The sequence below is a fragment of the Sphaeramia orbicularis genome, chromosome 6 (genome assembly GCF_902148855.1).
Source record: "Sphaeramia orbicularis chromosome 6, fSphaOr1.1, whole genome shotgun sequence".
NCBI classification, from domain to species: domain Eukaryota; kingdom Metazoa; phylum Chordata; class Actinopteri; order Kurtiformes; family Apogonidae; genus Sphaeramia; species Sphaeramia orbicularis.
Genome location: NC_043962.1, coordinates 33,655,365 through 33,668,686, shown reverse-complemented (window position 1 = coordinate 33,668,686; position 13,322 = coordinate 33,655,365). Strand labels below are relative to the sequence as shown.

At 38.6% G+C, this 13,322-nt stretch overlaps 2 protein-coding genes across 2 annotated transcripts; one reads left to right on the top strand and one right to left on the bottom strand.

Moving 5' to 3' along the window:
* Positions 1–167: 167 nt before the first annotated feature.
* hsp90b1 (heat shock protein 90, beta (grp94), member 1) lies at positions 168–6,555 on the bottom strand. Its single transcript, XM_030136663.1, has 18 exons — positions 6,398–6,555; positions 5,775–5,877; positions 5,346–5,487; positions 5,136–5,252; positions 4,500–4,831; positions 4,247–4,358; positions 4,012–4,131; positions 3,803–3,919; positions 3,566–3,703; positions 3,391–3,468; positions 3,224–3,289; positions 2,733–3,002; positions 2,351–2,596; positions 2,103–2,239; positions 1,896–1,974; positions 946–1,101; positions 566–664; positions 168–467 (listed from the first exon to the last, which is right to left on the bottom strand). Exons 1-18 carry the CDS (start codon positions 6,444–6,446, stop codon positions 441–443), a joined length of 2,388 nt encoding a protein of 795 aa, XP_029992523.1. The 5' UTR covers positions 6,447–6,555; the 3' UTR covers positions 168–440.
* A 4,293-nt stretch (positions 6,556–10,848) lies between these two features.
* LOC115421014 (tripartite motif-containing protein 16-like) lies at positions 10,849–12,632 on the top strand. Its single transcript, XM_030136664.1, has one exon. It carries the CDS (start codon positions 10,859–10,861, stop codon positions 12,539–12,541), a length of 1,683 nt encoding a protein of 560 aa, XP_029992524.1. The 5' UTR covers positions 10,849–10,858; the 3' UTR covers positions 12,542–12,632.
* Positions 12,633–13,322: the final 690 nt, after the last annotated feature.

Here is a 13,322-nt window from a genome sequence, read left to right as displayed (position 1 = left end):
ATTTTTTTGCCTGATTTTACTTCTAGAAATTTAAAGGAGATTGGAGCTGAAACATACTAACAAGCAAGTGTAACAAGACTACTAAAAGGCCCTCAGAAAAAGCACCTTTTTTGCCATTATTCATCCATTTCTATGACGTCAACAACACTACAACAAAACGCTCTGTATCCTTTTTTCCAGGAAACATTTATTCGATCATGAGACAGGATCGCTTCTTTCCATAAACAGGTCAGTTAAATATTAACAAATTTACAGTCATGAGGAATGTAAAAAAAAAAAAAAAGAAAAGAAAAAAAAAAAAAGAAAACAGAAACAATGCTCGCCTTAAAAAACCCCCAACCCAGGGACCCCACCCAGGATAACATCAACCACGGTGGTTCTGGAACATGAATCAGATCCACTTTCCAGCTCCATTGTTACATGCTCCTCCATTCAGTGCTTCACAGTTCATCTTTGTCTGTTTTTGTCTGTTAAAAGAAAAAAAGAATAAGTTTAAGAAAAAAAAAACAATAAGGCAGTTTTATTTTTCGTCATGCCAGTATGATTATAGTTTTAAAGTTCTCACCGATTCGTCATCTTCGTCCTCATCTACAATTTCGTCCTCTTTATCTTCAGAGTCATCCTCTGCAGGCTCTTCAGGTTCCTCCTCTGGCTCTTCTTCAATCTGCAGAACAGGAACGTAAGTGTCAACACAACATACTCACACACCATCTTCAGACACTCATCTGAAGTGGACAAATTGACCAGTGTAAAGATGAATTAATATTTTAAATTACATTCACACTACAAATATAAGTGCAAAATAATACTCAGAACTGTCATTGAGAAACAGTGGTTGTACACTGTAAGATACGGTGGTTATAACCTGAAACTTGCACACTGAAACTGGGAATATTTCCTTATGCAAATGCTTCTACAGTGATGTGGCAGCTGACTGTGACTTGCCTGTTCGTCCAGAGGTACGTCCATGCTGAGTCGGAGCATGCGCTCTATCCGGTCCCCATAAGCCTTTGTGTCAGCCAGCTGGTAGCCTGAGCGCAGTGTGGCCGTCTCAAACAGAACTACAGCCAGATCTGCCGCCGTCTGGTCCTCAGCGTCATCCTAAAGGAGATAAAGGACACAAACCTTAGTCCTCTACTCTGACTGCTAACTGTGTTCATCTTTTACTATGTGATACCATACATGCATGCTCACAGGCTGTATCATTTCAGGTGAGAAGTATTTAATAAATTATGATCAAGAGGAATTTACTCAAACAGGCCTCCTACAATTTTGTAAAGATGGCAAATAATTTTGCCTACATTCCATAGACCGGTATCATTTTCATCCATAAGGACCCAGTGTGACATTTGTGGCAGTTCCAAAATGAATTTTTCCTCTATATTTGACCATCTTTAAGTGATTTGTCACCATTTATTGTAATATTATCTATGGTATTTTGTTTTTTCTTTAGTGAAAATCAAGTATTTTTCTACATTTAATTTACTAATCAGGTAGATGTTCATAAAAGCTCAGAGTAAAGTTGAGGATTATTACATCAAAAATAGAGAAAACTGAAGAAAAAGTGACTTTTCCAGCAAAATCTCTCATTAACTGAACATAAATCCAGTGTCCATCCACTGTCATTTGTCCAACTCCATGGGTTTTACTGTGTAATCAATGTTGTAGCAGTGTTTTCATGTTGACTACAGAGACTCTGAACATCTAAATGAGTCATATCTGATGACCACAAAAAGATGACCAACTGCAATTTGCACCAATTATTTACATGTAGTGATAGAATGAGTGGATCAACAGGTATCAAAAACAGTTTAGATCAATAGATGATTTTGGTAGATGGTGGATGTTTGGGCCTTTAAGGGTTATACAAGTATTCCACAATATATTAAACTTACATTGACTCGTTTAAGCATCTTCTTGATAAGAGGATGATTGGGGTTGATTTCTAATGTTTTCTTCTGACTGGCATAATAACTGAAAGAGAAGAAATCCATACATTATGAGCACAACTCAGGTAAAACAGTCATGCATGCTATGATAGTTTCCACATTTGTCATTCGATGTTATTGGACATTTTGGGGAGTATTCAGAGATGAACTCACTTTGTTGAAATGTCTTTTCCTGTCTGATAAGCCTGTGCCTTCATGATCCTCTCCATGTTTCCAGACCAGCCGTACTGACTGGCGACCAAAGCGCAGGGTGAGTTGGTAAGCCTCTGAGACAAGATGGCCTTCTCAATCTGTGGAAAGGACACCAATGTACAGACTCGTTGAATAAACATGAGCTAGCGGCTGCAGCCAACATCTGAGTGGTGTTACTTGTCATCAATACAATACAACCATGTCTCTACCTTGTCCTTCAGAGATTTGTCCTTCAGCCAAGTGGTGAGGGGCTCATATTCCTTCTCCAGGGCTTCCCTCTTTTCCTTGGCTTTGTCACTTTCATCAAATTTGATACCCTCCTTTGCAACGTTCTGGAAGCGTTTTCCATCAAACTCAGGCAAAGCCTGGATGCAGTACTCATCCACAGGTTCTGTCAAGTAGATCACCTCATAGCCCTTCTTCAGCAGCCTCTCCACAAAAGGAGAAGACTCAGCCTTTGGGAAAAAAAAAAAAAAAAGAAAAACATGCACTTACCGTTTTAAACATTTCTTAATTTACACAGAATAGGATTCTAAATAAACCAGCAAAAATAGTGATAGCTGTCACAAAAATAAAGACATGTCCTCTCACCTCCTTTCTGCTGGTACCAGCCATGAAGTAGATCTTGTCCTGTTTCTCCTTCATGCGTTCCACATACTGCTCCAGACTGGCCAGGACTGTGTCGCTGTTGGAGGTCTGGAAACGCAGCAGCTTGGCCAGGCGAGTCCTGTTGGAGTGATCTTCAATGACACCCAGCTTGATGTTTGTGCCAAACTCCTTCCAGAACTTATCATTGTACTGTTCCTCTGCAATCTTCTTGATCATGTCCAGGGTCTTACGCACCAGCTTCTTGCGGATAACCTGAACATGGAGGAAGTACATGAGAAAAATTGAAAAACACATTGCCTACTACAGAAAAGTATTATCATCATCCAATCTCTCAACAATTATACTTTTTACATTATTCAAAAATCATCTTTGTTCAGTTACTAAAATATGAAGTTATTTAGGAAGGGTAAAAGAACACATGATGTCTAGTGGTGGTGAAAAGATACAGCCTTCCTGTTAAACATGATGCTCACCTTGAGCAGTTTGTGCTGCTGTAGAGTCTCTCGGGACACATTCAGGGGAAGGTCATCAGAGTCAACCTAACAAAATACACTGACATTAATCCAAGTGCAGTCACTACTTCTGCAAAGACCAGCCAATTAAAATTGGCAGCTGATAACCATAGTTTGATGCGACTTACAACTCCCTTGATGAAGTTCAGGTACTTGGGCATCATGTCATTGAAGTCGTCTGTGATGAAAACTCTTCTGACAAACAGCTGCAATAAAACACATCATTCATTTTGAGAGAATTCCTAAATATGCTCATATAGGGAAATAATTCCATAAAATACACAATATGCCTGAGACACATACCTTGATGTAGTCATTCTTCTTTGAACCATATTCATCAAAAAGGCCACGAGGAGCTGCATTTGGTACAAACAGGATGGATTTGAAGGTAACCTCACCCTCAGCAGTGAAGTGGATATGGGCGATGGGGTCGTCACTGTCCTGTGGGAGAGAGAGAAACATGTTGATCCAACAAGTAATGCTAAAATCGACATTGTCATCAAAACAAAAAACAAATGGCATCACTAATGAGGTTCCCACCTTAGAGAAAGTCTTGTAGAAAGCTTTGTATTCATCCTCCTCAACCTCCTTAGCTGGTCTCTGCCAGATGGGCTTGATGTCATTCATCAGTTCCCAGTCCCACACAGTCTTCTCAACCTAGAATCGATAAAACCATGCATTTAAGAATAACTTTTAACATTATACTTTACAAATGATTTATTAAACATAAATTTTAATGAGATAAGTACCTTCTTAGTCTTTGGCTTATCTTTGTCTTCATCCTCTTCTTCTACCTCAGCCTCATCTTCAGCAGCTTCTTTCTCTGGTTCCTCAGCATCTTCTTCAATGGGTTCCTCAACTGTTTCAGTCTGCAAAAAAAAGGCGAAACAATTTGTTAAGGAGTACTTCCATAGCTTCCACTTTCATACGATATCAGCACTAATATTAGTTAAAGTGTGACACAAAATTACTTTAAGTAATCACCTTGCTGGCCCAAACATAGATGGGGAAGTTGATAAATTGAGAGTACTTCCTGACAAGGTTCTTGATGGTCTCCAGTTCCAGATAATCGGTGGCCTCCTCTTTCATAACCAGTCTATAATAGCAAAGGAAAAGGATTGCTTTTTGGCATAAAACATGAAGTACAAAAAGATGGACGTTTGTTAATCACACTGTAACAGGAGCTAGATCTACTTTGCTCTGATATAGTTTAAGTAAAACCTAAATTTGAACCTACGTGATGGTGGTTCCTCTTCCCAATGTGTCTCCACGGGGATCCTCAATGACAGAGAACTGATTGGAGTCAGACTCCCAGATGTGCTGGGTGCCATTGTTGTGCTTCGAAGTCACAATGACTTTGTCTGCAACGAGGAAAGCAGAGTAGAAACCGACACCAAACTGGCCAATCAGCTCTGAAGTCGACTGCCCTTCAGACTGCATCTCTGTCATCTTGTTGAGGAACTCGCTCGTGCCAGACTTCGCAATTGTGCCCAGGTTCCTCACCAGTTCTTCTTTTGTCATACCAATTCCAGTGTCAGTGATGTGGAGCATGTTTTTCTCCTTATCCGACTAGAAAAAGGGGCAATAAAGAGGAGTTAATGAAAGACCAAAATGTAAAAACATTAGTAGGATTGTAAAGTCATATTGGCCCGTATCAACTTGTCATTTCACCCATAGCAGTGGCTGAACTTTATCTACTGCATTACCATATTGTAAAGGTTGCTTCAGAAATTTGTGTGATTAAATTTATTCTCAAAGGTAATGTGAGGGGCTGAAAGACTTTGAAACAGGTAAGTTAGCATTTTTTTTTTTTTACCAAAAAGAATAAATAATTTAGAATTTCATTTTAAATACTGGCATCTTGTGTGCTTACTTTTATTTTGATTGTTAGCTCTTCGTTGCCAGCCAGTGCATCCTCATTAGTCAAAGACAACAAACGGATCTTATCGAGAGCATCTGAGGCATTGGAAATCAACTCCCTGAGGAAGATCTGGAAGAGAGCAGAAAAATAATTAGACCACAACTTAAGCAAGCTATATTACACAAGTGCATTAAAATAAATGCAAACATTATTTCTGTGCACCTCCTTGTTCTTGTACAGGGAATTGATGATCAGCTTCATCATGCGGTTAACTTCAGCCTGGAAAGCATGCTTTTCAGACTTCTCCCTAAGTTCCTTGATTTGAGATGCATTTAATCCATCCAGCTGAATAGCTTCCTCTTCCCTAAGGATGTATACAGAAGAAACTGCTGTAACGCACTACAACAAATCATAGCTGTCAAATATCATACACATTCTGTTGGTACCCAGTAAAGGCAAGATCCTCATCTTTGAAACCTGATTTTTGCTTTCATTAAAATGCATGGGTTGCCATGACTCCATAAGAGTGCGCAAGCTTTCCCATGTTGACCTTGCATTGTTAACTTAACGTTTAGTCGACCTTCACAGACAGGAACAACCATGGTTTACTCAAGAGACACAATCTGAAAAGATATTCAAAGTAGCACCTACCTCTGCACCACCTCGTCATCTGTTCTGGAGCCATCCCTGCTTTTACCAAGATCATCATCTACAGTCCCATCGATGTCAACTTCATCCTCTGCCTTCACAGAAGCTGCCAACGAACAACAAAAAAAAATCATCTTTACAAATCCGACAAGACTAATGACTCCTGCAAGTAAATGTGAAGTAGTAGACATCTAATGCTAGCCTGAGGTTTCATTCAATCGGAAGGGCATGCTACAAAGATCAAAATCATCGAATAGATTATTTGTATGGCTATACCGGGATTTCAAATGTCCAAATATAGACATGTATTTATGCAACAATAAGACATTTCCAAAAGGATGTTAGCTAGCTTAAGGGCGCTGTAAGATGGTTTCTATTAGAAACTTCTGGAAAGGAAAGAAGTAATAACGGCTTGTAGCTTTAGTCCAAATGTATTCAAGACAAATTAGAAATGAAGCTCATCGTGACAAATGCATACTGAACTAATTAGAAATCTAGTGTGTGTTGGTTGAAATCATGAATGGAGAGAAGCACAATAGCAAGTTCACGTTAGCCGAAAGCTAGTGTTAGCTAAAACATTAAGTAGTATAGCAGGAGTTCAAATAGTAAAGGTTTCCGCTACTCACCAAAGGCTAAAAGTGCAAAAAGAACACCTATCACCCACACACGCTTCATTTTGAAATAGTGACTGAATGACGACGTGAGTCTTCAGCTCTTAAGACAAAAGCCGGGAGCTCAGTGCACGTAGCACTGCCTTTACAACAGACTGACAGTCTACCTCTCCCACCAAAAGAGCCCACTTTATTAAACCCGTGACGACCCACCAATGGCAGCGCACCACGCACAAACTTCAACCAATCAGAGCGGAGTTTGTGGCACATGCCGTCCAATCAGATACTTCAACATAAGTCTATACCCTAAAATCGTGGCTCGTCACTATTGGCCAGGAATGAATAATCAGCGCATCACTTCCTAAAAATTTCTTTCTCCATCTGGGGAAAAAAATCGTGTTAAATGTTCTTGGCCAATCTCACAGCTTTACCTTCTGACATTTAAGATGCAAGTTTGTGTTAAGACTCTACCAACACCTGTGAGTTCTGTGTCAGCCTGTGATTGACACATACATGATGTGTGCAGGTTTGATGCACACATGTGTGATGTGTGGGCTGTCTGCATGACTTTCCCCTAGAGGTGTGGATTATGTGTGGTCAGATAGTTTGCTGTAGCAGAGTAGATCTTATTTGTACTGTTGTTGTGTGTCCTCATGGTGGCACTGTTTGTACTAAGAAAATATTTTACAAAATACTAAACATGATTATTTTTCCCTGAAAACACTTAGTAGGGGCATGCAAACACAAATGAAGTAAGCTGTCTGTTTGCATTACCATGTGAATGGTAGGCCCAGCCTTTGTGATGTGGGTGTGTCTGTAAGGGATCAGACCGCAGGTGTCTAATATCTGTTGTTGTAAAGGACCAGGGTGTGACACAAGAGGTAATCCTGACTCTAGCAATCCTCACTGTGTATTGTGTGAGAATGTGTTCATCTTTAACATTACTTATTGCTTAAAACTCATATTTACCCTGCCCACCGAAGGGAAGGCAAGGGGTATTGTTTTTGGTTTGGTTTGGTTTGGTTTGGATTGGATTGTTTGTTTGTTTGTTTGTTTGTTTGTTTGATTGTTAATGCTCTAGCACAATGGTTCCCAACCTTTTTTGGCTCGTGACCATATTTTAACATCACAAATTTCTAGCAACCCCAGACATTCAAAACAGAGATTTTTTTTGCTAAAATTAATGTTTTTGATCATGTAGTAGTTTGCTATACTATCTTGCAAATACATGTTAATTTTAGGCGACATTTAGTCTATATAATGTATATTATCATGGATGGAGGCAGAAAAGCCAGGTGTAGATTACTGCTCAAAGTGAGAATTTTATTTTCATTGGTCAGGATGTGTACAGTCAGTCCAGCTTGGATTTACAAGGCTGACAATTATTACTGAACAAACAATAACTCAAACTATGAATTATGAAAGAGCTGCAGCATCTGAAACCGACCACAATGAACATTTGAAAGATGAACAATACCACAGTGCTTCAGTTTCAGCTTTACAGTTTGTCATGTCTTTTTTGGATTGGAATTGCCTCTCTCAACTCACCATATATTCTTTATTAGTAGATTTCTATTTTTATTTTTATCAATTACTAGAAATTTCAGGTGACTCCAGGCGGCCCCACAAGGGATCATGACCCCAAAGTTGAAAAACACTGTTCTAGCAGCAAAACTAATGGTTGAATTCATACCAAATTGGGTTTAGAGATTGCCAGTGACACAGAATAGATCTGATTACATTTTGGGAAATGTAGGTCAAAGTTCAATTTTCTTATGAATTTTTAAAATCTTTTTTCTTCCCCCATTTACATATAATAGATGAAATTTCAAATGTCTAAAAAAAAAACAATTTTGTTTCAATTTACTTCAAACTTGGCAGATATATAGAGGTAATTGATATGCTGACATCAGCACACACATATACATGATGATATCAGCTGGATCCATGCCAAAATAAGATACAATGCGTGCAAGGGACGGGGTTTGTTGTGCCTGGCACCACTTCTTTCATATACAAATGCTAAAACAATATTGTTGTGAGCAAAAGACTAAAATGCTGGCTATATGTAATGATGAAAGATTATCTTGCAAATGACAGGGAGGGGAGAGTACATACTAATATGATTTACAAATAATTCAACTGTTGCCCCTACAATGAAGTTTGAGGATGCAGGTGTGGGGAATTGTGAAAGTAACCAGGGGAAAAACAGGAAATAAACTAATAAAACTAACTCAGAAGCATTAGAACTGTTGCCCTCTAAAAGGTGATATCGGTCGATCAAAACACACACCACCAGACTCAGGATCAGCTTTTACCCCCATGTCATCACTATTCTGAACAGTGCTCTTAAAACACACCAAACACAACACACTCGCATGTAATAACATACTATATGTTACAATGCACTTTGAACTTTAATGTGTGATACTGACCCTAATACAAATGATGGCAGTGTATGTGTAGTGAAAACAGTGGGATGTCTAATGTGTCTATGTGAGAGTATGAAGGCATAAATGTGCTTTATTTTATTGCTTCCTCTTTTCATAATGTATGTAATAATGTAGTATATTTTTAATATATTTTCTACTTTTAAACATATTTATTGAGCATAGTGTACCTGAATCTCATTGAATGTTTATACAATGATGATAAAGAATCATGATTCTAGATAGAAGGTGGGCGAGAACAGCAGGAAGTGGGAAAGTTTATGTGTTAATGGGTTAAATGCACGCCCCAGTGGTGTGGGCAGGACATTTCATTTCAATTTCATAACTCCATGTATGGAAGTAAATGTAAAGATAAAAATGATGCAGTGCTATAAAATGTTCTGCATAATTAGTGACATATAAGGGTTTATGTTGGTGGTGGGGCTGGTTCAGAAGGGTCATCACCATAACGAATGATCATTTCCCCATGATAAGTTGAATTTGTTAGAGATCAACCAACACGTTTTTACAACAGTTGTCAAAAAATGTGGAGAAAGGTTTTAAAGAATATCAGTAATTTTAAAAATATGGTAGGCAAGGCGAGGCAAGCTTATTTGTATAGCACATTTCATGTACAGGACGATTCAAAGTGCTTTACATAAAACATGAAAGCATCACAGGAGAGGCATAAAAATACATTTAAGATGAGAGAAAGTTAAAATAAAATACATTAGTTATTTTAAAAACATTAACTTTAAAATTAAAACAGACATTAAAATCATCAGTGATAAAATGGGATTTTAAAGTTAATTTAAAAGACATTATTTAAGAGTTTCAGAGAAAGCTGCAGTAAACAATAATGTTTTCAGGCCTGATTTAAATGAGCTGACAGTTTGAGCAGAATACAAAATACAGTAGAGAAAGTACAAAATATAGCATTGGGTTCTGGCTGAACACTGAAAGAAAACAAAGAAAAAGCAATTCTAAACCTTAAATATACTAAATAACTGAAAATATTTGATGTATGTGGATTGCATTCACAGTGTTTTCTCTGAACCTGCACTAGACATACATACACGCTGCTTAAATAATGACAGTTTTGTTATTTAAATTACTCACACAACAGTAATGTAACAAGTTACTAATATATTTAAGTACTACCATAAAAAGTCTCACATGACCATCCTCCAGCTCTGTCCAACTGAAGTTGACAAACCAAGCAATCTTAACATTAGCCACTAAACGCTGCCATCTTGTGGCCAAAGTTTATAGTAGCAGGTAATTTTGAAATATACAGTACATTGTAGTGCAGTTACTATCTTATATGACTTATGTAAATGATACAAAAGTTAACATGTTCAGCTATTTATTGAATAAACTGTTTGACAAAGACTGGCCAAAGTATTCTTTGTTCTTCCAGGATCTCATTCAAAGCTCAATGAAAAAGAATGATAATGTAACTGAGGCCCTTTTCCTCCTAAAACACCTCAAATGACAGTGTTCATCTTTAGAGCCTCTGTATTTTTGACTGCTTTGACACAAAGAGAAGAGCTACCTTTTGTAACTCTATTTCTGCTCAAAACTAATGATTTTGTTTGTAGTCTACAAAGGGTTAAAGGAAGCTTATTCATTATCGTTAGTTTTGTAATCAGGTTAAAGTTCAGAATGAGGCTGTTTTTGATAAACAGTTTAGCACATTCACCTTACAGTGGCATGTTCTTGGAGTATAAAATCTGTCAGTTGTTGTTAATATTTTACTTATTAATACAACAAATGTTCTGAACACAAACTTATTTGTTTCCTGATCGATATGAATGCCATCTGAAAACTTGTGCTGACTCTCTGTCTCTACATGTATCTTGTAGGAGTTGTTCCTCTTCTGTTATTTATAACAGACTTTTATTAGATTTCTTGTAACAAACGCAGCAGCTCCATTGTCTGTACTTCCTTGTCTCCTCCCCTTTAGACTCACTGTGTAGAGCTGAGCATAACTTGTGTAATCTTTACCCATTTGAAAATCACACAGTCGTCGTCCGAGAGAGGAGAAATGGCACAGAAAGGCGTTCAGCTCGACGAAGAGACATTTTACTGTTCGGTCTGTTTGGATCTACTGACGAAGCCGGTGACCATTCCCTGTGGACACAGCTACTGCATGAACTGTATTAAAGCCCACTGGGATGGACAGGATGAGAAGAAACTCTACAGCTGTCCTCAGTGCAGGCAGACCCTCACACCGAGGCCTGCTCTGGTGAAAAACACCATGTTGGCAGCTTTAGTGGAGGAGCTGAAGAAGATGGAATGTCAAGATGCTGCTGCGGATTGCTGCTATGCTGGAGCTGAAGATGTGGCCTGTGATGTATGTTATGGAAGGAAGTTGAAAGCTGTAAAGTCCTGTCTCCAGTGTCTGGTGTCTTACTGTGAGAAACACCTTCAGCCTCATTATCAGTCACCTACTTTTAAAAACCACAAGCTGGTGGATCCTTCTGAGAAGCTCCAGGAGAACATCTGCCCTCAACACCATGAGGTGATGAATATGTTCTGCCGTCATGATCAGCAGTGCATCTGTTATCTCTGCCCCGTGAATGAACATAAAGGCCACGACACGGTCTCAGTTGCAGCAGAAAGGACTGAGAAGCAGAAAGAGCTGGAGGTGAATCGACAGAAAGTCCAGCAGAAAATCCACGACAAAGAGAACGACGTGAAGGTGTTTGGACAGGAGGTAGAGGCAATCAATTGCTCTGCTGATGAAGCAGTGCAGAACAGTGAGAAGATGTTCACTGAGCTGATCCGTCTCATGGAGCAAAGACGGTCTGATGTGAAGGAGCAGATCAGGTCCCAGCAGGAAACTGAAGTGAGTCGAGTCAAGGAGCTTCAGAAGGAGCTGGAGCAGGAGATCAGTGAGCTGAGGAGGAAAGACGTTGAGCTAGAGAAACTCTCACACATAGACGACCACAACCAGTTTTTACACAGTTATCCATCAGTGTTAAAACTCACTGAACCTGCAGACTCACCCGGCATGAATATGTGTCTTCTGCGCTACTTTGAGGACGTGACAGCAGCTGTGTTGGAGCTAAGAAGTAAAATACAGCCCATTCTGACAGAGGAATGGACAAACATCTCACTGACAATCGCTCAAGTGGATGTTTTACTGTCAAATCCACAAACTGAGCCAAAGACCAGAGCAGAATTCTTAAAATATTCATGTAAAATCACACTGGATCCAAACACAGCACACACTCAGCTGTCAGTGTCTAAAGGGGAGAAAAGAATAACACTGAAGAAGGAAAATCAGAGATATTCTCATCACTCCGACAGATTCCGCAACAGGTATCAGGTCCTGAGCAGAGAGAGTCTGACTGGTCGCTGTTACTGGGAGGTGGAGTTTAGTGGGAATGGAAGGTTTTCTGTCGCAGTCGCATACAAGGATATTAAGAGGGAAGGATTCTTGTATGAATGTGTATTTGGATACAATGATAAATCATGGGCCTTGGACTGTCATAAAACAAAGTATGAATTTTGGTTCAACAATGTCCAGGCTCCTGTCTCAGGTCCTTTTTCGTCCAGAATGGGAGTGTATGTGGATCACAGAGCAGGTGTTCTGTCCTTTCACAGCATCTCTGAAACCATGACTCTCCTCCACAGAGTCCAGACCATATTCACTCAGCCTCTGTACGCTGGACTTGAGTTGTCCTCTGTTGGAGACACTGCTGTCTTATGCAAACTCAAGTAAATTCTTTAAATGATTTGTGCCTGAGATAATCATGCATTATGATTGTCGCTATGAATGTTTGATACAGATCAAGTCAAGCAAGGAAAATCTTCATACAAACTCCATTTTCTATATCACAGGTGTCAAACATGCGGCCCGGGGGCCAAATCCAGCCCGCTAGAGGGTCCAATCTGGCCCCTAGGATGAATTTGTGAAATGCAAAAATTACACTGAAAATATTAACACTGAATAGTTTAAAAATCTTTTTACATACACATATAAACCAATTAGATATCAAGTGGGTCAGATCAGAAAAATACTGTCATAATAAACTATAAATAATGACAACTGCAGATTTTATCTTTGTTTTAGTGTAAAAAAAAAGTTAAATTACATGAAAATGTTTACATTAACAAACTATCCTTTTACAAGAAATGTGAATAACCTGAACAAACATGAACAAAAGGAAATGTCTTGAGAAAAGTAAATGCAATTTTATCAATATTATATGTATTTATAATTATAATGTAAATTGTTCTACACATGTGTAAATGTCAAACTGATGCAGAATATTGTTAAAACTGCACTTGTTTTTCTTAAGACATTTCAAGTTATTCATGTTATTCAGATTTTTAAGGAAACAATGTAGATATAAACATTATCATAATGTAATTTTACTTTTTTCTCTGGTATTATTTAACTTGTCCGGCCCACTTGAGATCATATTGGGGTGAATGTGGCCCCTGAACTAAAATGAGTTTGACACCCCTGTTCTATATGATGCTGGAAATTTGTAGGTAAA